Source organism: Schistocerca gregaria, chromosome X (assembly GCF_023897955.1).
Source record: "Schistocerca gregaria isolate iqSchGreg1 chromosome X, iqSchGreg1.2, whole genome shotgun sequence".
Taxonomy (NCBI): Eukaryota; Metazoa; Arthropoda; class Insecta; order Orthoptera; family Acrididae; genus Schistocerca; species Schistocerca gregaria.
This window is the reverse complement of record NC_064931.1, coordinates 142,642,004-142,666,559: the sequence shown is the minus strand read 5'-3', so window position 1 is coordinate 142,666,559 and position 24,556 is coordinate 142,642,004. Positions and strand designations below refer to the sequence as shown.

At 40.0% G+C, this 24,556-nt stretch overlaps 1 protein-coding gene across 8 annotated transcripts in view; it reads left to right on the top strand.

Moving 5' to 3' along the window:
• Positions 1 to 19,278, top strand: part of LOC126299478 (transcription factor CP2) — a 793,232-nt gene extending 773,954 nt beyond the window's left edge. For all 8 annotated transcript variants that reach the window (XM_049991412.1, XM_049991416.1, XM_049991411.1 and 5 more), the window contains 4 exons: positions 6,561 to 6,726; positions 8,260 to 8,456; positions 15,698 to 15,942; positions 17,304 to 19,278. In XM_049991412.1, coding sequence (XP_049847369.1) covers positions 6,561 to 6,726; positions 8,260 to 8,456; positions 15,698 to 15,942; positions 17,304 to 17,356 — 661 coding nt within the window. In that variant the 3' untranslated portion in view covers positions 17,357 to 19,278. The remainder of the gene's footprint in view (positions 1 to 6,560; positions 6,727 to 8,259; positions 8,457 to 15,697; positions 15,943 to 17,303) is intronic.
• Positions 19,279 to 24,556: the final 5,278 nt, after the last annotated feature.

The window sequence follows — 24,556 nt, the reverse complement described above, 5'->3', positions numbered from 1 at the left end:
CTAATTAAATGGTTAGAGTTAAAAATTGCATGACTCGCCTCCCCAAGGCACATTAATTTCTTGGAAACGCTGGCGATTGACCTGATCATAGCTGGAAGAAATTTCGTTATAGAAAGAAAATTAAAATCGGCGCACCTAATTTAACTCTTGCATTCTCCGCCGTATCTTACTCATTTAGTACTTGCAAGGACATTTCACAAGAAGACATACAATGCAGACAGAGACATACATAGAATGGATAATAGTACGAAACTGTGATACAGGGGCTGGACAAAAGTAGTAAAGTACCAAAAACGCAACACATCGCCATGCCTAATACGGTGTAGGAAACCTACTGGCCGGTCGGAGTGGCCTTACGGTTCTAGGCGCTACAGTCTGGAACCGCGCGACCGCTACGGTCGCAGGTTCAAATCCTGCGTCGGGCATGGATGTGTGTAATGTCCTTAGGTAAGTTAGGTTTAAGTAGTTCTAGGGGACTGATGACCTTAGAAGTTAAGTCCCATAGTGCTCAGAGCCATTTGAACCATTTTGAAACCTCCTGGCAATCAAAACAGCTTCCAGTCATCTCGGAATGGATAAATGAAGGTCCTGTATTGGTTTCGAGGGAATCTTATACAGTACTTCCTGCAAAATAATGTCAAATTCAGGTAATTATAATGGAGGTGAATATCGACCACGGCCGCGCCGGGTAGCCGATCGGTCTGAGGCGCCTCTTCACCGTCCGCGCGGGTCCCCCCGTCGGAGGTTCGAGTCCTCCCTCGGGCATGGGTGTGTGTGTTGTACTTAGCGTAAGTTAGTTTACACCTACATCTACATCCATACTCCGCAAGTCACCTGACGGTGTGTGGCGAAGGGTACCTTGAGTACCTCTATCGGTTCTCACTTCTATTCCAGTCTCGTATTGTTCGTGGAAAGGATTGTCGGTATGCCCCAGTGTAGGCTCTAATCTCCCTGATTTTATCCTCGTGGTCTCTTCGCGAGATGTACGTAGGAGGGAGCAATATACTGCTTGACTCCTCGGTGAAGGTATGTTCAACAAAAGCCCGTACTGAGCTACAGAGCGTCTCTCCTGTAGAGTCTTCTACTGGAGTTTATCTATCAGCACCGTAACGCTTTCGCGATTACTAAATGATCCTGTAAGGAAGCGCGCTGCTCTCCGTTGGATCTTCTCTATCTCTTCTATCAACCCTATCTGGTACGGATCCCACACTGCTGAGGAGTATTCAAGCAGCGGGCGAACAAGCGTACTGTAACCTACCTCCTTTGTTTTCGGATTGCATTTCCTTAGGATTCTTCCAATGAATCTCAGTCTGGCATCTGCTTTACCGACGATCAACTTTATATGATCATTCCATTTTAAATCATTCCTAATGCCTACTCCCAGATAATTTATGGAATTAACTGCTTCCAGTTGCTGACCTGCTATTTTGTAGCTAAATGACAGCATCATCCGCAAAAAACCTCAGTGAACTTCCGATGTCATCCGCAAAGTCGTTTACGTATATTGTGAATAGCAACGGTCCTACGACACTCCCCTGTGGCACACATGAAATCACTCTTACTTCGGAAGACTTCTCTCCATTGAGAATGATATGCTGCGTTCTGTTATCTAGGAATTCTTCAGTCCAATCACACAATTGGTCTGATAGTCCATATGCTCTTACTTTGTTAATTAAACGACTGTGGGGAACTGTATCGAACGCCTTGCAGAGGTCAAGAAACACGGCATCTACCTGTGAACCCGTGTCTATGTCCCTCTGAGTCTTGTGGACGAATAGCGCTAGCTGGGTTTCACACGACCGTCTTTTTCGAAACCCATGCTGATTCCTACAGAGTAGATTTCTAGTCTCCAGAAAAGTCATTATACTCGAATATAATACGTGTACCAAAATTCTACAACCGAGCGACGTTAGAGATATAGGTCTATAGTTCTGCACATCTGTTCGACGTCCCTTCTTGAAAACGGGGATGACCTGTGATCCTCGCAGGCGTTCGGACATTGGTTGTGAATCCGCACTGAAACTTTTACATCAACTAGCCGTAGTGTGGTGTGTGTTACGTCGGACATGTCCGATAAATAGATCTGCGAAACATCCCTCATCAAAGGACTTGTTGATTATGAGGGAGAGTGGATGTGCAGTACTGTGATAAACTATTTTTATTGTTCTGGTTGGCTTCCGTATTTTAAAATTAACTAGAGACAGTCGCCGAGACGGAAAGGTAGCATTTCTTGGGAAAAAGTTTAGCTTTTTCTTTGTGCTTCACGTAACAGGCTTTGCAAGATGTTAAAAACTTCCGTTTCACGTAGCGACTCCCGTTTCACCATGTCTTCTGTCGGTGTGCCGGCAGTTTTAGTCTCCTCCTCCTCCTCCTCCTCTTTCTCGGTATTGGTCTTCTGTGTGTCCCCTCGGTCGCGCCCACATACGACAAGCAATCCACCTTCCATGATTAAGAAAATTTGTTTTTATTTTGACGCTTGATGTTCTTCTATTCTCTACAAACAGCGGTAGCGTAAAAGGCTTAACGTCTCGTCGGTCACGAGGTCATTTGAAGCGGAGCACAAGATGGGGCTGGTCATGGATGGAGAAGGAGTTCGGCCATGACATTTTCTAAGAAACCACGTTCACATTCGCCTTAGATTATATATAGTAAAACCACTTAAACACCAGATCTGTATGGTTGAAAGGGTATTTGAACACAGCTACTCCAGCGAGTGAATTCAGTGTCTTAACCGCTGCGATCTGTGTTATTAGGCATAAGACTGCGATTTTCAGGAACCTGGAACCTTTCTTTCCGACACTGTGGTTTTAATGACGCTGTAGAAGGAGATTATATTGTAGTAGTTGATATCCAACATTATCTCTGTTCATAAACTAAAACGTTTATTATGTGTAACACCTGTTGTATTTTAACCTTAAGTTTTAATTGATGCCCCCATCTTTTCTGAGAATTAATGCGAACAACAAAGTGGTACAGTCAGCCACAAGTTACTTGACAGCTTCACGGACTACAATACTATGAAAAGGGAAGTAATTGCTATTGAGAGCCTTAATTGAAGTTTTTATTCGCGAATTCATTCATGAAAACGTTACAGTCATGATTACAGAAAAACTACTTGTCTAAGAGGGAAGTGTAAGAATTCGAATAATTATGCAAAATTCATTGTGCAGTTGCTCCGACATACAAACGTAGCAGACGTACGTTAAGTACCGTACTGAGAGACTACTGACAGTGTGTGAAAGCGTTCCGGACGTTCACTGGGAGTGACCAAGACTAGTATAAATTCAACACGATAAAAGTTCTAAAGAGTGATACACATTCTTCAACTACCAAAGACTGTGCAGTGGATGCCGCGTAAGATGTACTGCTCCTTCTTTTGGAAGAGGCATAACAGTGTCTTCTTACTGTGTGTTTGTACTGAATCCTGCATAGCTTGCAGTACTAAATGTTTCGGAAATAGAGCCGCCCCTCTTTTCTATTGGTGCTTGTGTGCCATAACGTGATTTTCAAGACACTGGGCTGCGTAGCGCCGTTATTAGTGTCCATTAACCTTACCTTGTTTTAGCTGAGTGGCACAGCGTTTTCAACGCCGAAGTACATCGTGGCACATCGATGCTAAAGGTCTACTTCCTTGCTGCCCGGCGCTGTCTTATTCGACGTGCCGATCGGTATGCTATTTGAAACTCGTTTCACAAACACCTCCCTTATACGGATATTTATGAGTTAGATGTGTGTCTCAGAATCATTGCTGTTAACATCTTCGTTCGCCAAAGTAGAATACAATCTTGGTAGAAACATTTCGTTCTATTGTCATTACTTCCATGAATTATGTAATTAAAGAATCAGGTCAACAAATGAGAATTTTAGTTCAGTACCTATCGTTGGGTAAAACTAATATAGGTTATGCAAATATTGTTAAAAGTTAAGAGATACATATGAGCTTATTTTGTTCACATTCTCATGTTCACAACAAAAGTAGGTTACGTCAGCGTGAGACGAAATATCTGCCGAAAGCTCAACGACATTGGAATTACTAAAACAGAAGAATCTAATATTATTCGCTGATAAGCACAGTCTTCAACGCTAATCGGTGTGACAGAGAACAAATGAATAAAGAAACGCGTTAATCTCGCACAGTTCATAGTATATCAGCTCGGTGTCGTTATTTTGTTGTCTCTCCGTTGCACGCAGGACGAATGAAATCCACAGGACGTCAACGATACGAGCGCTCAGCCTTGAAAGCCGAATGAAAGCGGAGTTAGCCGAACACGTAATAAGGCAGAGCCGACAGGGAACATCGTCGCAACTGGTTTGTGCCAGTTGGAAGCTGATTTTAGCTGCTGGCGCACGGTTCTGCACGCACTCCTACTGCAGTCGTTGCCAGTGTCGGTTCGTTGTTGTATATGTATCCGAACAGCGTCGCACTCTCTGGATTCCAGGGAAGTCTGGAGATAAGAACAGCTTGTAAAGTTGTGCGTTCAACATTGAAGTGATTCATTCGTGGTTGCAGCCGTGGCAACATCGAATGAGCGTCGGCGCTCGTTCACACTGTTCGCAGATTCATTGTAGAAGTTGCTTCAGAGTTTTAAAGCTGCGACCCTACGTTAAGATTTGGGAATGGTTGTTCCAGTCCCAGAACATTACAGCAGTGTCGGAGCTGGAGCCGAAAAGGGCAGCGTATTTGTTCGCCAGGATCACTTCATTAGCTGACGAGCAATTAATCCGTCCGGCAACAAAAAGAAGAGGGCCCTGTGCGGGAGGAGAGGCTGCCCGAAATCTACTGTTGTGGATATTGGACGGACTCTGCCTTAATTCGTTGGCATCATCAGCTGCCAGCTTAATATCTCCCAAGAACGCTTTGTTTACCTCCGGTGTAATACAAGGGGGCAGGCGTTACAGGTTTGCTGCAGGACTGACATAAAATCAGCTACTGTGCGTCGCAACAAAGTGGTTAAAATTTGTCGGGTTCAAAACCGAATCCTGGCCAAGAAGATTTGTGCTATTTCACTGAGCAGTTGTGCCGTGAATTGGTTCTGTACGGTGAGAGGTTAGAGAGTCAATTGTTTACAATTTGTGTTGGATCTGGAAAATCCATGCACCAATAAGCAATTGTGAGATTAGAGTTGTTGATGTTTAAGTTTCATTCTTCGTGATGATAGTAAAATCTTGTTTACTCAACTCACTCTTGCTTTATGTCCTTCAGGACATTTAATTGAGACTTACACCTGAATTTAATGAGTCTACCTTTTAATAACTCATTGCTTGATAGTACAAATGTAAAGTATTTGTAACAGTAAAAAAAGAAAGAAAAGATCATAATGCTCCTCTTAGTTCATACAGTTACACTGGCACATGAGGACTATGTTGTGAGTGCACGTTTTTATCATTCAATGTCTTGTATACCTCATGAACGTCGTATACACCTGGCATTGCTTGGCAAACGTGTGACAGTAACACTTAGAAGATCGCAAGGGGAACACAGAGTTAAGCGGCTGATAAACTGTCGCAAACACACGGCACGAGACAGACCGTCAGTAAGACGAACTCTTCGAGCACTAGCACTGTAAGTTACAGCTTAATAGCAATTACCCTAGTGTAAGAACCATTCTGTACTGCAGACCATATGCATATCTTGTTTCAGTGGTAATGTCTGATAGCAGAAATATGTGAACTTAGCTAACGCTTCAGGCTACTGTTTATGTTATGTATTCTTTGGTAATTTTGTCAACGAATATTATGAAACCATTTAATTTAAATTTGGAAGCAAAGTTTCCCACACATCTAGAAATTATTTTATACTAACGGATATGTCATCCATTATTACTTAGGTAGTATTTTATATTGCATCTATGTAGGATTTCCATGGGAATTCATACATTATAGAAGTAGTAAGCAGTTAGTAGATACATACAACTATGAAACCCTTCCAAGAATATTGTTGAAACAAAAAAATAGTTTTTTGTTTCAAAGCATACAGTACTGATAGTAATAATGAGTAAAAGAAAAAAGTCGCTATTTACCATTATTTTGAAGTGTTTTGGAATATGTCATCTGACTCCAGTTCATGTGATCTGAGATCTGACTTTTGAGGGCTTCTAGTTTGACAGTGATGTAAGTTGTTGGAAGGGACATGATAGAAAACAAAGTGGGCAATGTATAGTTTCTTCAGTGCCATGTAAGGAATGATGCCAGGGATACGAGTTTGATGTTTCAATAGATGAAGAACATGTTGGTAAATACCCCTCTTTATTATGGCGCCGATTGAGGTGTGGGTCTAGTTATTATTCTAGAGCTACTTTCACCCAAGAGATACACTGATTTTTATCATATGACTGTGTAAAGTGGTAGAGTTTCATTGTAATATTATTTTAATCTGTTGCAAAAGGCTGTGTGATACATATGTATTTGTTACGATAGGTATCATTCATGTGGTGATAGTGTTTTTTCCCCTATTGTTTCTGTTCATTGTTTGTAAACAGTCTAGAGATAAAGGTCAGGCTGTTTCACTTGTATGTGTGTTACGTTAACTTTTGTTCTTAATGTAATCATTTCTCTTCCAGTGGTAATTCTGGACATACTGTTGGTACGTCAAATGGTAGTAATGTGCCCTCAACTTCAGTCGCTGCAAAAGAAGAAAGGAGTTCACAACCACTGAACACAATTCCTCCTGTTCCAGTGATAAACACAGTACTTCCAGATCAAGGAGCCATACCTACAGATGTTCCAGTAAGTAATGGCACACCCATTAAGTTAACTGCTCTTTTTCTGTGTTGATTATCAGTCCATGTCCTTTTTTTACCCTCATAGCATCCATTTGTTGCGTACATTTTTTGGTGTAAAAGCAAGTTTCTGCTGAGGTGCAAAATCAAGAATCTGTTTTCAGTCGTAGGTAGTTGTTTGCAGTGTAGGGATGTCCACCAGGCTTCATATTAAATCACAGAGTATGACTGGACTTTAGGTATTGTTCTTAATCAACTGAAAAGCCATATTTTAATGTATTTATACTCAATTCATAATCGTTACCCACTGTAATTCAGGTTACAAGAAATATATTTAAAGTTAGTCCATTTTATCCAATGTTTTCCTGTTTATGGAAGAAAACATTTATCGACTAGCAGCATGCTCATGTGTTTCACTTAAATGGATTTCCACTCTTTCAAGAGTATGAAATTTGACAATTTGTCAGCAATGTGTAGCACTGCTACTTTACCTGAAAAATTCCTTTACTTGTAGTATATGTAAAATTGTTCTATTTTGTATAGATGACTCAGTTAATGTGTATGAGGATTAATTGCTGTTCTTTAATTAGAAGAGGTACTGAGTAGCAGACAGGCTCATAGAAAAGTCTGAAAACTGCTTACGACTGCACAAGGTCCTTCAATACTAGTGCTTTTATTTTTGCTTTCTTCTGAAATTTCGGATTGTTGCTGCAGTGTCTGGAAACTAAAAGTAGTTTAGTTTTTAAAATTCCATGAATAATTCTTGGTTACTTATCTGTTTATATTGTAAAGTCGCACATAAATTATCAGTTGCTCTATAGTCAGAAAAGAAAGCAGTGCATGTCTTCTGTGCAGTGTTTCTAAAAATTTTACTGTAGTTCCATAGGAGAGTTGCCATATGGGTGAAAATGCCAAGCTCCCAACAAAAGCTCATTAAAATTGTGATTTAATGCGTTTGGATAATGAAAAATTTGGCATTTGGAAAATGCAAACATGACAGAGAGCAAATAGAGAAAGAAATACTATTGTAAATTGAAATGTTTGAGTTGTCTAAACATTTATTTGGCAATGAAATAATTCAGAACATATTTCTTAGAGCTTCTCAGATGTTTCTGGAAGTGAATATGCTGTTCAGAAGCATGTAAATGTACATGGCAAAGCAAAATATGTAACAAGTGTAGCACCATGCTGTGTTGTGTTTTTGGGGAAAACAGTTTAAGGTGTTGGAATTTTCAGAAAAAGTCAAAAGTGGAAAGCCAAGTGTAACTTATTGCAGTCTGTGTTATCTTCATTTACAAATGGGAATACATAAGAATAAGTAATGAAGACACATTAAGTGCGTTAGGCTAGATACAGTGCCAGTACTGTCCGTTGACACGTAGAAAAGTGAAAACGTGACAGTTTGTAGCAAATGGAGAAAGAAATACAATTGGGAACTGAGAGGTCAGTGCTGCAATATTTAAAACTGACATTTGTGGATAGTACTTGTTCAAAACTTGGTGTTAAGCAGTCTAAGTTTGATTTATATTTGTTTTTACAGGTGTATCAGGAACCTTTGGCAAGTGAGGCCACTGCACAACAAGCAGCTCAGTGGCTTCAGGCAAACCGGTTTGGATCTTACCTGCATACATTTGCTAATTTTTCTGGAGCAGATATTTTACGCCTATCGAGAAATGACCTGATACAAATTTGTGGTGTGCCTGATGGCATTAGATTGTTCAATGCTCTTCATTCAAAGTAAGTCTGTGAAATGTTTTATTCATTCTAGTTGTAAGACTGATATCCTTTTTGTTATTTTCTGCCTTGATGACTTTGTGGGTTGATGACTGTTTGCCTTAAAGTATTGAATTCTGGGATCAAGAGGAATGCTGCCACCGGTTCAAATCCAACCAACAGATCAATAACGTGGGTCATTGTACTGGCCAGTTTGTGATTTTCAAGCAGTTTACCACATCTCACTATGTCAACATTATGCTGATACCCACGTCTGACCTCTGACACACACCAAGCAAATATTTAGGACACTTTTATCATATTTGCACTTGGAATGTACTCTAGCTGCAGACAGAAGGTGTACACTGTTTCCATCATGGGGGGAGGGGCAGGGGTGAATAGGAGACTGGTGAACTTATATGTTTATTCTCCTGAAACCCATAATCGGGTACAGCAACTTTTTATGGTGCTTGGATATAACATATTTGCGAAGTCCAGGGGAAGTCGCATCATGTACTGGAATGCCCAGTGGGCAAGGCAAAGTCCCTAGAACGACGCCCAGTGGGATGCAAGAAAAGCACGTTTCAGACGCTATGTTCAAGGCCACATAGACTCCTAGTGGTTCTATGAGCTTCCCAGAGTGCCCCTGAAAGCTGCAACACCAAGAAGAATCGCTTCTCGGCTTTTGGAAAGATCAATATGTAGTATTTTTTGGTTAAAGATCATAAATAAAACACTTTTCACATTCAAGGTCATTTAATGTCTATAACACCTGCAGTCTAAATCTCACAATAGTTATTGCCTACTTTGGCTCAAATAAACAAATACTCGTCAGGATTCGGGAGCTTCTGCCTTCTAGTTGAAAGGGAATACTGCTTGTCTGGAACCAATCTACCATACGGAATCTTAGCCAGTAGTCCTGTACTCTCTGTTATACTCAAAGTGGTTAAAAAAAATAATGTTGGCATAATAGTTGTGCAAATGCTTCTTACCAAAACATACTAGGAAATAATGTGCCTTTCATATTCAGAGAAAGTTCATGCAAACCAGACACTGTGTTTACTGACAACCATAAAAATCTATGTCAAGAACTGTTAAGTGATGCGGACATAAGAAATCAGAGGTTTGGGGGGGTGGGCGGGGGGTGGGGGAAGAGAATCCCCTGTAGCAAGGAACAGTGAAATGTGTAATGCTCCAATGAATAGCACCATTTTACCACATCTGACTGTAACAGGTGTTTCAGGGAGTGCACAACATTAATTTCTGGTTTTCATGTCAGCACAGGTATGGAAAGACTATGTAGCTATGCAAATGTTAGTTACAGGTGACATAAGACACACACGGGGTATATTATAAAAATAGAAAGAAGTATCCTTGAGTGGAGAATAGCCCATCAGTGCCAAGGCAAAGAACAGCTGGGGGGACGTGGTGTTGATAAGAGACAGAGCGCTCACTGGTGATACCACAAAGTATTTGTCTCTGCCTGTGAAGAATTTATCACGTAACTGCTTTCTAATCTTCATAGCACTCAAACTTTAATTCCACTTATAACTTCTGCCTATAAAATAGTTAGCCAGTCTTGTTGTGGATTTCCTTATGATCCACACAACATATTTTTATTATGTAAGCTTGTGTAATTCACTTGAAGCAAATTGCAGAACTGTTATTTATATTGGAATAGTTTGTAAAGTTCAGTGCATTGTAATATGATAGTATTATTTGTGCTAATGTGTGACCTACCAGTGCTAATTTATGTGATTGATATAGGATTCTGGGCTTTTATTTCAATTTATATATCATAGAAAAAATTTTTCTGAGCTAACGGAAGTTCCAGCAATTGCTGTAAGTTGTTGTTACATTTAATAGGTGTATAATGTCTGGAAAAAGGGACAGTTCATGCCCAGAAATATTAATCAATGTTCTAAAGAAATTTATCCAGCTGGGGTGTCAGAGCGGTTCTAGGCACTACAGTCTGGAACTGCGCGACCGCTACGGTTGCAGGTTCGAATCCTGCCTCGGGCATGGATGTGTGTGATGTCCTTAGGTTAGTTAAGTTTAAGTAGTTCTAAGTTGTAGGGGACTTATGACCTCAGAAGTTAAGTCCCATAGTGCTCAGAGCCATCTAGACAAATTTAGGAGTAGATGTTGACTCAATTTGATTTTTCTGGAGGATTTCTACATAATCTGTATCAGCCTTTGTAACAGTCACTTAGATCATAAGTATCAGTGTTGTTTCAGCCATAGACCACTGACCTCGCTATTTGGTCTTCTCCCCCCAAACAACCCAACCCGCTTAAGCCATACAGTTCAACTATTGCGTAGGTCAGTATTTTCCATTAAATAGGATTTTGAAAGGCAAATAAGTGTGTTTGTTTACTGTCTACTGTGTGTTGCATTTCAGATTTATCGTAGGCAGGGCAGATTAATATTTAGTTCTTGCTAACCATTTTTGTCTGAGATTTCTTTCATACAATGTTAGTATCATACTGACTTTCACAGTACTGCGTATTAACATTTTTTTCAATAGATTCATCAAGAATAATTCTAATTTGCTACAACATATTGTCACCTGAAGTAGTAGACTGTGCAACTTGGCTTTCAACAATGTGGTTCAGATGGCAAGGCGTAATATAAATTTTTTCTGTGACTGGTGTAGGAACTATAAACAATCCACCAGCAATGTAGGATTATCAGTTTTTTAAATTAAATTTGTCTCACATAATGTAGTGCAGAAACAGCACCCTTCCCTGGCTTACCTTGGGTAGCACTCAGTTTCTATGTCTGGATGACTTTCCTGGCATACTGATCATAAGGTTAGCTATATTAGTTGATTAATCAAAATGTCTTTGGGGAGTGGGAAATACCACCACCTTCTATTTGTGAACTGCATGATAGTAATAATGTCGTGTCAGTCATGGTTTGAAGCTTAGGTAGGTGCTGGAAAATAACAAGAGCCATGCTGTCTGGGATACCCGGGTTGAGTTGTTAAATCCCATAGATTAAATACAGTTATTTCATTTACCTTTGACTTGTGATTTTAAATTGGTAGACTAAGTTTTGAAATATTGTCCAGTCAGTCAGATGACAATTAGAAATTATAACAAAATAGGAGTAGGATACTTATTGTTTCTTTCATAGGATGGAACTCTTTGTGTGCTTTCTTATCACTTTTTATTTTAGTTTACATATGATCAAAGTAACTGAACAGTATAAATTATGTACCTAATTGAGAGAAAATGGGATAATTGGAGGGAGGGGGAGGGTGGTAGTGTGGTAGACTCTCAAGAGGTAGATTAAAACACAGGATTTGGTGACTTTGAATAGCAAGATATTCATTTCAGTTAAAGGTTGAATTTGTGTTATAAAATGGCTTGGTTCATGTTCACGAAAAATGCTCAGGCCACCACATCTATTTTTTTTGTGCCGAACATGAAGCACTTAAAGGGTATTCTGCTCCACAATAGCCATGAAATGATATGTATAACATAGTCGTGACACCTACATTGAAAACTCACTTCACTCATTGTTACAATGATGAGCTGATATACCCTTGTAACACCAACCTGATGTGGTTAATTTGATTCATTTCTGTGAACAGACCCAGCATCAAAAGCCTCAGTGTGACTATACATTGCACCTGGTTTTTAACTTGTCTGAGCCGCATACTTCAAAACTTCTGAAATTTACAATTACTTCAGATGACTGCATAAAATGTGAGCAAGTCTTAGTTAATTGATACCCTGTTCATGATTTTTTTTGCAAGTATGCCAAACAGTACTTCCACCACTCAGTCACAGTAATCTGACCACCGAAGTAAGACATATTTGAAGTACAATCTGCTGGATGAGCTGGAAGTGAGACACTCAAATACTGACAGGTCTCTGTAGTCATGTTGCTCCATTGGTTCCCACAGCCGCTGACAGTTGTATGTCAGGGTATTCATACAGCTAACATAATGTTTGGGGTACTACATAGACATTAGATTTAATCAAAATTCAGGAATTTAGAGGTCATGAAAGTACCTTTAGAGTCATGAGTGTTCTCTTCCAATTGTTACAGATGCGTGTTGCTGTTTAATGTGTTATCTTGCAGAAAGAACCCACTGTATTGAGCGGAAAGACACTCACTATGTAAGGGTTGGTGAACTCCTAGAATGGAGTCATGGCCAAACCAGTAAAAAAATACACTATGCGTATATTAGTTTTCCTAAAGAATGCCTCAGGAACATTCTCATAATGTAGTATTGTCTGCACTACCTCATCTTATTGCAGCAGTAGTTGCAGAGTGTTTGTTATGACATTTATTTGCAGGCATGTGAATACCAACCTGTTCCGACAATGTGATTATCAGGCAAGGCTACCAATCACCAACAACAACAGTCATTCCATTCCTGTATAATTGGGGAAATATATCTTTTTTGTGGATACAATAATGTTAGCAAGAGTGCAGACATCATTTGTCTACTTAAGAGCATCATACATGATACGAGGGTAATCCCAAAAGTAAGGTGTTCTATTTTTTTATAAGTACGTAGACCTGTTTATTTCTAGTGGTTTACATCAGTTTACAGCTTGAACATTTAGCTATTTTTCAACATAATCACCATTTCTGTCGATGCATTTTTGTAGACGCTGTGGCAGTTTTTGTGTGCCCATGTCATACCAGCTCGCTGCCATGCTGTTTAGAAAGTAATGAACTCTTCTTTCTCCTTGTTGTCAGAGCTGAATCGCTGGGACCAGAATGAACACTGACAGGTACTGTGAGAATCTGAAAAAACTCAAACAGGCAATTCTTAACTGGAGGAGGAGGAGGAGGAGGAGGAATGTTGAGCAAGGGCATACACATTCTCCATGACAACGCTTGCCCACACATCGCTCGGCAAACCGTTTCTCTCCTGCAACAGTTTCAGTGGAACATAATCACCCACCCACCCACCCACCCACCCACCCACCCTATAGTCCTGGCTTGGCACCCAGTGATTAGCACCTGTTCCCCAGGTTAAAAGAACATTTGGCCGGAAAGCGATTCAGCTCTGACGATGAGGTGAAACAGCACTACAGCGAGCTAGTATGACATGGGCATACAAAAACTTTCAAAGCGTCTACAAAAATGCATCGACAGAAATGGTGATTATGTCAAAAAATAGCTAAATGTTCAAGCTGTACACTGATGAAAACCATTGTGGAAATAAACAGGTGTATGTACTTACAAAAAATAGGAGACCTTACTTTTGGGATTACCCTCGTATACTGAGCTAATTTTCAAATGGGACTGGTTATGCTTTGATTTATTTGGACAGTGAACTGTTTTTCTATGGCATGTTGGATAACTTGAAACACCTTTCAATCATATGAAATTGGGTATATTGCTATTCACTACATACAGGAGGCATTTAGCAGCAAACACATATTGAACATAAATGTGTGTCTTCTGTTCAGTGCATCCTTCGTGATGAATAGCAATCTATCCTGTTTCATATAACTGTTATTCCATCCCAGATTTACAATTCTCAGTGGGATTCATGTTCGTCATGGCAGTTGTTAAGAATGCTGTAATCAGTCCACTAACAATAAACTTTCAGAGGCATCCTTCCATTGTCCAATTGAGTACAAGGCACACGGGCAGACAATTGCTCCCCTTACATCACATATCACATTCAGGAATAGTTAAAACATGACAGGATAATGTTTATTAAGGGTTATGCACACAGTGCTCTTTTGTGGAGTATGGAGTAAATGTTGACAACATATCATTGTTCATGTTGGAGACAGTCAGTGGGAGGATAGTATCAGATGGCCAAGACCATGACATTAGCCAAGTGTTATCGAAAGACCAGAAAACCAGTACTCAATTGTTACACCAAAATACTTAGTGGTTTCATCTGAAATATGATGCCTTGATTATAGTGACAGAATGATTGGAAGGTCACCAGTAGATTTGCTGTAAGTGGTAGGGATGACATGAAAATCGGTCTGGCTGCTCCTTTTCTGAGATGTGATTGATGTAGAAGTTGACAGTATGAATTTCTACATTTGTGAACGCTCAAGTTTAAAGGACTATCCAAAAGCTTTATTAGCTAATTTTCTACATATTTAACCAGAATTCACAGGGGTTTTTCCCGCCATAAGTGTGGTTCACTTTCATTCTGACTGCTAGTACATACAGGTTATCATCATCTTAGAAACAAAGCAGTTTTTTCCATGATCAGAACAAAATCATCTCATTGGTAAGTCCTTGGTTGCTCAAAATTAGCTTTTACTCTGACAACTTAATTACCACGATCACTTTTTGGTAGATGTTACCAACATGTGGTTCTTGTTAAATGTGTTGATGGTCTCATGTAATGTCTTACTTTGTATTTTGGTGGTAAGAAATATGCTTAAAAGGTGTGATGTGAAATGTCCACCTCACGTGTGTGTGTGTGTGTGTGTGTGTGTGTGTGTGTGTGTGTGTGATCCCCTCTCCCAACCCCTGTACAAACAGTGCCCTATAGTACAATGAATGGATAAATATAACAATACATGTAAGGCCATGTCAAGAAACTATGACCTGTGGTAAAATGTGTGAATGTTTCCCTTACAAGTACTGGGCCTTGACATTTGGAAATTTGTATTGTAGTATCCTTTAGCAATTGAATTCAATGAATGTTGGGTGTAGAACAACAGCTGTACTTGCTCTTTTTTCCCTTTTAAGGGAGTAGCAGTTACTTTGCTTTCAACGATTGCTCAACACCTTCTCCTAATATGGATCTTACTGGCAGATTAAAACTGCGTGCCGGACTGAGACTCAAACGTGAGACCTTTGCCTTTCACAAGCAAGTGCTCTACCAAGTGAGCTACCAAGCACGACTCACAACCTGTCCTCTCAGCTTTACTGCTGCCAGTACCTTGCCTCCTACCTTCCAAATTTTGCAGAAGCTCTGCTACAAAACTTGCAAGACTAGTGCTCGTGGAAGAAAGGATCCGTTCTTGGTCTGGCACACAGTTTTACTCTGCCAGGAAGTTTCATACCATAGTGCACTCTGCAGAAGAGTAAAAATTTCGTTTGCCTAATATGTTCTTCATGTGAACTGTTGCATTTTTTTTGGGCATGTATTGGTTGGATTTTGGAAACCTTGACACTACCAGTTTTCTTCAAAATAAAACTAAACTCCTTGTGTTAGATATAGTTTCTCACATCATCTGGTTCATTTTGAAAAGCTTTGTTTATTGTGTTGCATCATGTAATGGGTAAAACTGGATCTTTAACTACTATTCTTTTTTCAGATCCATTGCACCCTGCCTGACAGTGTATCTCTGTGTGGGCCAGAACACAGTTTATCATGCTTTGTATCTTGATAATTTTTCGTGTGGTGAGATGGCCCAGAAATTAGCAACTATGCTTGGAGTATCTGGTGATCAGATACATGACTTGTATATGCAGGGTCCTAATGGTATTCATATCCAGATGACAGATGAAGTTATCCGAAATCTGAAAGATGAAGCTCTTTTCAACATTGAAATATTGCATGGTGAGTATTTTATTCACACAAACAGTTTTGTGTAGTACCATAAAATGTAGCTCATTCCTAGAATTAATTTTTGTGATGTAAAACCGCACTCAAAATAATACAACATAATATCAAAGTGAAATTCTGACAACTGGTATAAAAATCACAATTTGCTAAGTATTTTAACAGATCATAATTAGATTTGTCATGCCAAACGATCTCTTATAGTACAATATGATAGTTTGTAGTCAGCCATTTTAGTGTACTTAACATGGAGTAACTGAGAAGACATGCACGGAGATCAAGAACAAACAGTAAGGTCACTGATTTTCAAACTATATATGTAGGAATCACATTTTTCATGTGGAGGAAATAACAGCAGCAAAAAACCGCAGGAAAATAAGACACTCCATGGATGATACACTAGCTATAGGGCTTCAGTGTTGACCTTTAATATGAACAAATGTAATATATTTTGCAGAAATAGGTTGAAAAACACATCAGTGTTACATGACACAATTGATAATCAGTCACAGCTGTAAAACATTAGTAGGACATGTGTGGAATGATTTAAAGTGGAACAACTGTACAAAACTAATTGTAGGAAAACAGACTTCAGAAAGATTCACTAGAAGACTGCTCAAGTAAATGTTGTTAACATATGAAAGAGAGAGCTTGCAAAGCTTTTGTTCAGTTGACTGTTGTGGTGCTATAAAGTCTGGACCACTCACCAGATACCATCAGATGATGATGATGATAGTTTTTTGGGTGCATGACAGCAAGGTCTTCAGCATCTGACAGGATCAATAGAGGAGATAGACAAGACCCAAATAAGAGCTACATGTTTCATCAGACATTTTTTCAGTAACTGAAAAAGCCTTACTGAGATGCTCATCCATTTCCATTGGTAAACTATATGTGAGGAGAGTGGTGCATTGCAGAGAGGTTTATTTAAAATTCTGGGAATGTATGTTCCAAGAAGAATCGAGTAACGTATTCTTCACTTGCACATATATCTTTCAAAAAGGACCATAACAGTAAAATCAAAGATACTATAAACCATAGAGAGTATTACTGACAGTCATCCTTCCCAGATCCAGTTTGTGAATGAAACAGAAAAGGGGGAAATGATTGTGGAACCCCAACTACTCTCCATCACACACTGTTAGGTGGCTTGTAGACTATACATTGAGATATATACTTCTGAGAGAGGTACTGTTCTTAGTTTGAAGCATGGTTATAAGATTTAGTATGTGCTTGCTTGTATCTGTGAATATTATGTAGCAGTAAAATTTGTGTCAATGTTTCATAAATGATTTGCAAAAAATATTTGTTGCCTGAAGTTAACAAAGTATCTACATTTTTGTTTTGGTTCTTTACAGATCAAAATGGGGCAAGATATCGACTGCTATTGAAACCATCTCAGTCTCAATGAGATCCCAATGTGAGATTTCCTCTTTTATATTTTGTACGTCATAATCAGTGGTGTCTCATTAAAAGTGAAACTTGTGCCTTCTGAACTGTTTCTCATGAGGTTGCCTTCAGTATTGACAGAGTGACTAAGAATTGTTATGGTGGTTTTTTACCAGCTGTTTTCTATGCCGTGTTGTAAGGCTTCAGATTTTTATATCTTCGTTGCCATATTGCACATGCCATAAGATATATTTATTAGTACTAATTACTGACTTTGACAGTATCATTGAATATGGTCTCCCTTTTTAGAGGCTGCATATTTTTTAAGGAGAATATGTGATCATATTACTCCAAAAATTACACGAGCTTTGTTTCTATCTTCTTGAAAAATTTCATAAAAGATACGAGCAAACGTGTTACCACTTCATTACCTTTATAGCTGGGTGGTGCTTCCCAGCTTCAAAAAGTGCCTGTACACACAAGTATTGTAGAATTTATTAGTTTATGTGCCTTTGTGTAGTAAAGTAATCATTAACATTTAACAAGTTTTTCATTGTACTGAAAGACATTTTATTCCTTTCTATTTTTATGTAATGTTAAATCAATCTGGTGTTGACTAGTGTCATACAGATTGTAAATTGAGTCATAATCACCTGTCATCTTTAGCATGTGTGCTGTTGTTTGGAAAGCACAAAATGTTTTATTTCATGATCCTCTCCTCAAAAGCTGTACCTCTGGAAGGTGCTTTTGCATGGAGTGTGATTTCTTGAATTTATTCTCAGAAAAAGATTTATGTGGTTACTTCCTGATAAAATCCAATGTAAACTTACAGTGTTTAGTATCTTAGTTAAAATTTCTCTAGTTAGTAAAATTTAGTTTTTTTGTTAAGCATATCATGCACCAAAAACAGTGAGCAAAATTATTAAAAACTGTTCATTATAGTTCATTTTTAAGTAAAAGTCTTACTTTTTTTTAAATATCAGTTTTGGTTGACTTTTCGATATTGAGGTGTGCATTGTTGTAGCTGTTTATTACTTTTACAGCTTAAGTCATTTAAGTGTTGATGCTTATTATTTTATGTGAAAACGTTTCTGCATTAGACACTGTGTAGAATACATAGTTACAGAATATAGTCATAACATAGCTCGTTACTACAAATGGGAATTTTGAAGGAAAATCCTTCATTTCAGTACTGGGAGGGGGAGCAGGGACAGCATTTTTAGACTTCCATTCCCTTGTAAAGGTTGCATTATCTTCATTTGCATCTTTAGCTACAAATATTGTATTCTGTCAATTCATTTTCAAATTTCATTGTGAAACTTTCATTCTTTGGTGTATAATGTATTGTCTGAAAATGTATGTTTTCTTATACTGAAATATCAGAATTTAGAATTTCTATTGAAGGGATATGTAGCTTTGTAAATTATAACATGACAGTTTTTGTACCAGCCTTCTGTGAGTCAGCTGGTGATGGACAAGTATGTACAGTGACTGGATGACGGTGCTGACTGTGTCAGATGGTATATTAAAAAGTAACCTGTCTATCTCATCCAGAAATTGTGCACCACTCCCTGTTACCCATTTACTGCCATAAACTATCATTTTCGTAAGAGTCACTGGATGTTTCCAGTAATTGTATCAGCATTTCATCCTCTGCTGTAAAATAATGCGTTTCATATCTGAGTAGTAAAAACAGGGATTTGATTTTTTTTTTTTAGCACAGCAGCATTTATATACTTCAAAAATATATGGTGGTATTGAAAATATATTTTATTGTAATTTGAAGTTTCCTAGTGCTTTCCTAATGGAATTTTTGCATGCAAATGATCTTGCTGGACAACAATTATGCATATATTGAATTTGGTACTCTTTATTTACAAATTATTTCCATAATTTTGTTTTCAATTGTACAATAAAGAAAGAAATACATAAATTTTAACTGCAGTTTGTTGAAGTATTTACTTGAAAGTGTGTCTAATACCTATATACTGTCCCCTCATGACAGGTGGTGGTCCTTTGTTACACAAACATAAGACACTTTGCTACAAAAGCTAATGAGAATAGCATAATCCATAACTGAAGACCTTCCAAAACATCAGGCCTAGCCACACTCACAGCATTGCATTATATGTTTTTAAAAGGTTACAAACCTCTCTTTTGTGTGGTGGAGTACAAAGGAGAGCACACTGCATGGACTGAAGTCACTGATTTTACATACGGAACTAGTATCCTTCATAGTTACCTTTCTGTGGTTTGTGTGCACAATGTTGCATTTAGGTCTTTTTTTTTTTGGGGGGGGGGGGGGTGTTGGTGATATTGGGTTGTACATGGAGAGAAGTGTGCTGTTGGATGAAGGTGTGATGTATCTATCAAATGGTTTTTTCCCTTCTTTTCTTTTCAATTTTTTTTTCCTTTTTGTGATAAGAATTTCAAGGTGAAAGTGGAACTTACTTTTAGTATGTCCACCAACTCATGTGTTACAAAATTTGACAGTTGCTCATATAGTGTTGTTGTTGTCTTCAGTCCTGAGACTGGTCTGATGCAGCTCTCCATGCTACTCTATCCTGCGCAAGCTTCATCTCCCAGTACTTACTGCAAGCTACGTTCTTCTGAATCTGCTTAGTTTATTGATCTCTTGGTCTCCCTCTACAATTTTTACCCTCCACACTGCCCTCCAATGCAATTAGTGATCCCTTGATGCTTCAGAACATGTCCTACCAACCAATCCCTTCTCTCCCCAATTCTATTCAATACCACCTCATTAGTTATGTGATCTACCCATCTAATCTTCAGCATTCTTCTGTACCACCACATTGCGAAAGCTTCTATTCTCTTCTTGTCCAAACTTTTTATTGTCCATGTTTCACTTCCGTACGTGGCTACACTCCATTCAAATACTTTCAGAAAGGACTTCCTGACATTTAAATCTGTACTCGATGTTAACAAATTTCTCTTCCTCAGAAATGCTTTCCTTGCCATTGCCAGTCTACATTTTATATCCTCTCTACTTCGACCATCATCAATATAGTGTCATTGTTAAATCACTGCCCAAAACTTTAATGTTGCCGTGAACACAGAATATTCACTGTTAAGAAAGAAAAATATTAGCAAGAAAAGGAAAATTTAATAGTTTTAGAATTTATACAAAATGCACCCAAATCTACTGAAATGACTATCCATATGGGCTAAAATGTGATAAAAGTTCACCCACAGACTGAGACACTGCATGGCGTGTTCAAAATGTAAACAGACATAGGTGTCGTTAACAAACTGTCAAAGTCAAATATTCCACTCAGTGTGAATGTTGCCCTAATGAGACATCATTGCACTCGAACTGGCTGAAGGCAGTTGAGCTAATGGTGAATGTTAAGTGTATGCAGGTTTCATATAAATGGAAAAATGACACTCAGATTTTGAAATAAATACCTCTAAACTTAATAGGTTGAGATGGTATGTAATGTTATTTCAGTGATTAAGAACTAGAGTTGAATCAAAGGTGGTGTCAGTATGATCCCATATGTCAATGATATTCCACTACATCTGACCTTGATGCATGTCTTTATTCAGTTCCCTCTCCTGAGGGAAGCTGGCCAACAAGTGTTGTAACTGGTCCTCGAGATACTGGATATTGGCAATGGGATGGAGTCAATATCTGAACTGGTTCTACATGTTTTAACAGAGGCAGGTGTTGGGGGATCTTAATGGCCATGGGAGTCCCTCAAAATACTGCAGACAGTCTGTAGAGAAAAGTGCCATGTGTGGACAAGCCTGTTGGAAAAAAGTCACCACAAAACTGTTGCATGAGAGGTAACACTTGGGGATGCAGGATGTCCATGATATGCCATTGTGTTGTCAGATTCCTTAATCACTAGGAACCATGACCTGAAGTCACATCTGCTGGCTTTCCATTCCATGATACCAGTAGTAACACCACGGTACCTCCTCAAAACACTGTAAGACTGGAATCTCTTGCCAGTTTGTCACCATACGCACTGATGATGGTCATTTGGAGTAGTATATAGATGTAATTTGTCACTAAACACAATGTGATGCCATTTGTCAACAGCCTATGCTTCCTGGTCACTGCATCACTCCAAATACAGCTGTGTAAAAGTTCAGTCATATATCTGTGTATCGTATCAGTCTGTCTTTAGATCTACTTGGGTTGCTCAGAATTTGTTGTTGATTAACAAATCGCGTACTTCATTCTTCTGGTACTTTGCATTTAATGAACCATCTGTCTCAGTACAGCAAAGGATCTTTAAAAAATGCATTTATTAGAGCTATCTAGTCAGTTTTGTGACTTGAGGGCTTTGACAGGTAGAAAAAAGTATGTTTATGATAAAGAAATTTTCAGTCAAAAGCTCAAATAACTGCCTTTTGCTTTGCGACCCCCAGCGAGAGGTGCAGTTAGTGTCAGTGAGGTTCTGGAAGGAACTGACAGAGATGTGGAACCATGCTGACTCCATTGCTGTGGTCAGCTGCTCTAGGTTTCTCGACTGACGATCCATGGTCAGATCAAGGTGGTCCAACAGATTCTCAGTTGGGCTTAAATCTAGTGAGTTTGTTGGCTATGGGGGCACAGTAAACTCATCTTGGTGCTCTTCAAATCAGGCATGTACACTGTGAGCTGTGTGACATGTAGCATTGGCCTGCTGGCAGATGGCATCGTGCCAGGGGAAAACAAGCTGCTTGTGGGGTTGGACATGATCCCCAAGGTTACCTACAGTGGTCAAAATAAATCTTGCATTTTTGTTTATTGACAATACTGGACACAACAGAGAACAAAACCGATTTTATTCTCTTGGGTACAGTCATGAGAAAACAAACATAAAGAGTTCCACTTAATAAACACAAGGAAAAAATAAATAAAAACAAAACCTCATAAAAGATTATACCACAAGCATTAGTGTTTTTTCTGTTATCTTGCATAATACATTATTTATGAACCAATTGGCTTTCCTCGTAATTAGACACCTTTAATCCCATTCCTCCACAATGGCCTCTATGATGCCCTGTAAGGTTTTTGGTGGGACAGGATGACTGCAAACTGCTCATTTTAGCATGGTGCATGCATTCTAATTGCAATTGAGATATGGAGAATGTGGAGGTCATTCCATCCAATTGATTCTATGCTCCACTAGGAAGATGTTCACAAGATTATGATGGTAGTGTGCATTGTCCCCTATCAATGTGAATCCCACTCCAGTACGTTCACCAAATGGGGCCATGGTGTATGCAAGAATGTCATCCTGATATTTCACAACAGTCATCCTCCCATATGTTGGCAAAAAGGGAGGCCTGTGGTCACACATGACTCCATCCCGAAGCATGACTGAACCGGCTTCATAAGGGCAGTCTGCCATATACACTCCTGGAAATGGAAAAAAACAACACATTGACACCGGTGTGTCAGACCCACCATACTTGCTCCGGACACTGCGAGAGGGCTGTACAAGCAATGATCACACGCACGGCACAGCCGACACACCACGAACTGCGGTGTTGGCCGTCGAATGGCACTAGCTGCGCAGCATTTGTGCACCGCCGCCGTCAGTGTCAGCCAGTTTGCCGTGGAATACGGAGCTCCATCGCAGTCTTTAACACTGGTAGCATGCCGCGACAGCGTGGACGTGAACCGTATGTGCAGTTGACGGGCTTTGAGCGAGGGCGTATAGTGGGCATGCGGGAGGCCGGGTGGACGTACCGCCGAATTGCTCAACACTTGGGGCGTGAGGTCTCCACAGTACATCGATGTTGTCGCCAGTGGTCGGCGGAAGGTGCACGTGCCCGTCGACCTGGGACCAGACCGCAGCGACACACGGATGCACGCCAAGATTGTAGGATCCTACGCAGTGCCGTAGGGGACCGCACCGCCACTTCCCAGCAAATTAAGGACACTGTTGCTCCTGGGGTATCGGCGAGGACCATTCGCAACCGTCTCCATGAAGCTGGGCTACGGTCCCGCACACCGTTAGGCCGTCTTCCGCTCACGCCCCAACATCGTGCAGCCTGCCTCCAGTGGTGTCACGACAGGCGTGAATGGACGGACGAATGGAGACGTGTCGTCTTCAGCGATGAAGGTCGCTTCTGCCTTGGTGCCAATGATGGTCGTATGCATGTTTGGCGCCGTGCAGGTGAGCACCACAATCAGGACTGCATACGACCGAGGCATACAGGGCCAACACTCGGCATCATGGTGTGGGGAGCGATCTCCTACACTGGCCGTACACCTCTGGTGGTCGTCGAGGGGACACTGAATAGTGCACGGTACATCCAAACCGTCATCGAACCCATCGTTCTACCATTCCTAGACCGGCAAGGGAATTTGCTGTTCCAACAGGACAATGCACGTCCGCATGTATCCCGTGCCACCCAACGTGCTCTAGAAGGTGTAAGTCAACTACCCTGGCCAGCAAGATCTCCGGATCTGTCCCCCATTGAGCATGTTTGGGACTGGATGAAGCGTCGTCTCAAGCGGTCTGCATGTCCAGCACGAACGCTGGTCCAACTGAGGCGCCAGGTGGAAATGGCATGGCAAGCCGTTCCACAGGACTACATCCAGCATCTCTACGATTGTCTCCATGGGAGAATAGCAGCCTGCATTGCTGCGAAAGGTGGATATACACTGTACTAGTGCCGACATTGTGCATGCTCTGTTGCCTGTGTCTATGTGCCTGTGGTTCTGTCAGTGTGATCATGTGATGTATCTGACCCCAGGAATGTGTCAATAAAGTTTCCCCTTCCTGGGATAATGAATTCACGGTGTTCGTATTTCAATTTCCAGGAGTGTAGTTACATTTTAAAAGTTGTCCTTGCCTCCACACATGAATATCAGTATTGTCATGGTGGAGACTGATATAGGTCTCATCAGAAAAGAACACTGCGTTCCACTGCTGCCTAGTCCACAAAAAGTGGATTTGTGTCCATGCAACACGAGCCCTTCTTGAACTTGATTTAGAGGAGGAACATTGAGAGGTCTTCTGGCATGTAATCCCTTCTCACAGAGCCTGTTCCATATTGTCTGTGTTGTCACCTGCACTCCTATGACTGATTAGAATGGCCACTGTAGATGTGTAGTATTGTGTTGAGAATTCCTGCTTGCTGTTATACACAGATGTTGGTCCTGCACACCTGTTTTTCTTCTGTGCCAATCCTCAACTGATCCTGGTGCCAGTTCTAGAGATATCACTTTGACTCACGCTGACATTCACACCTAAGT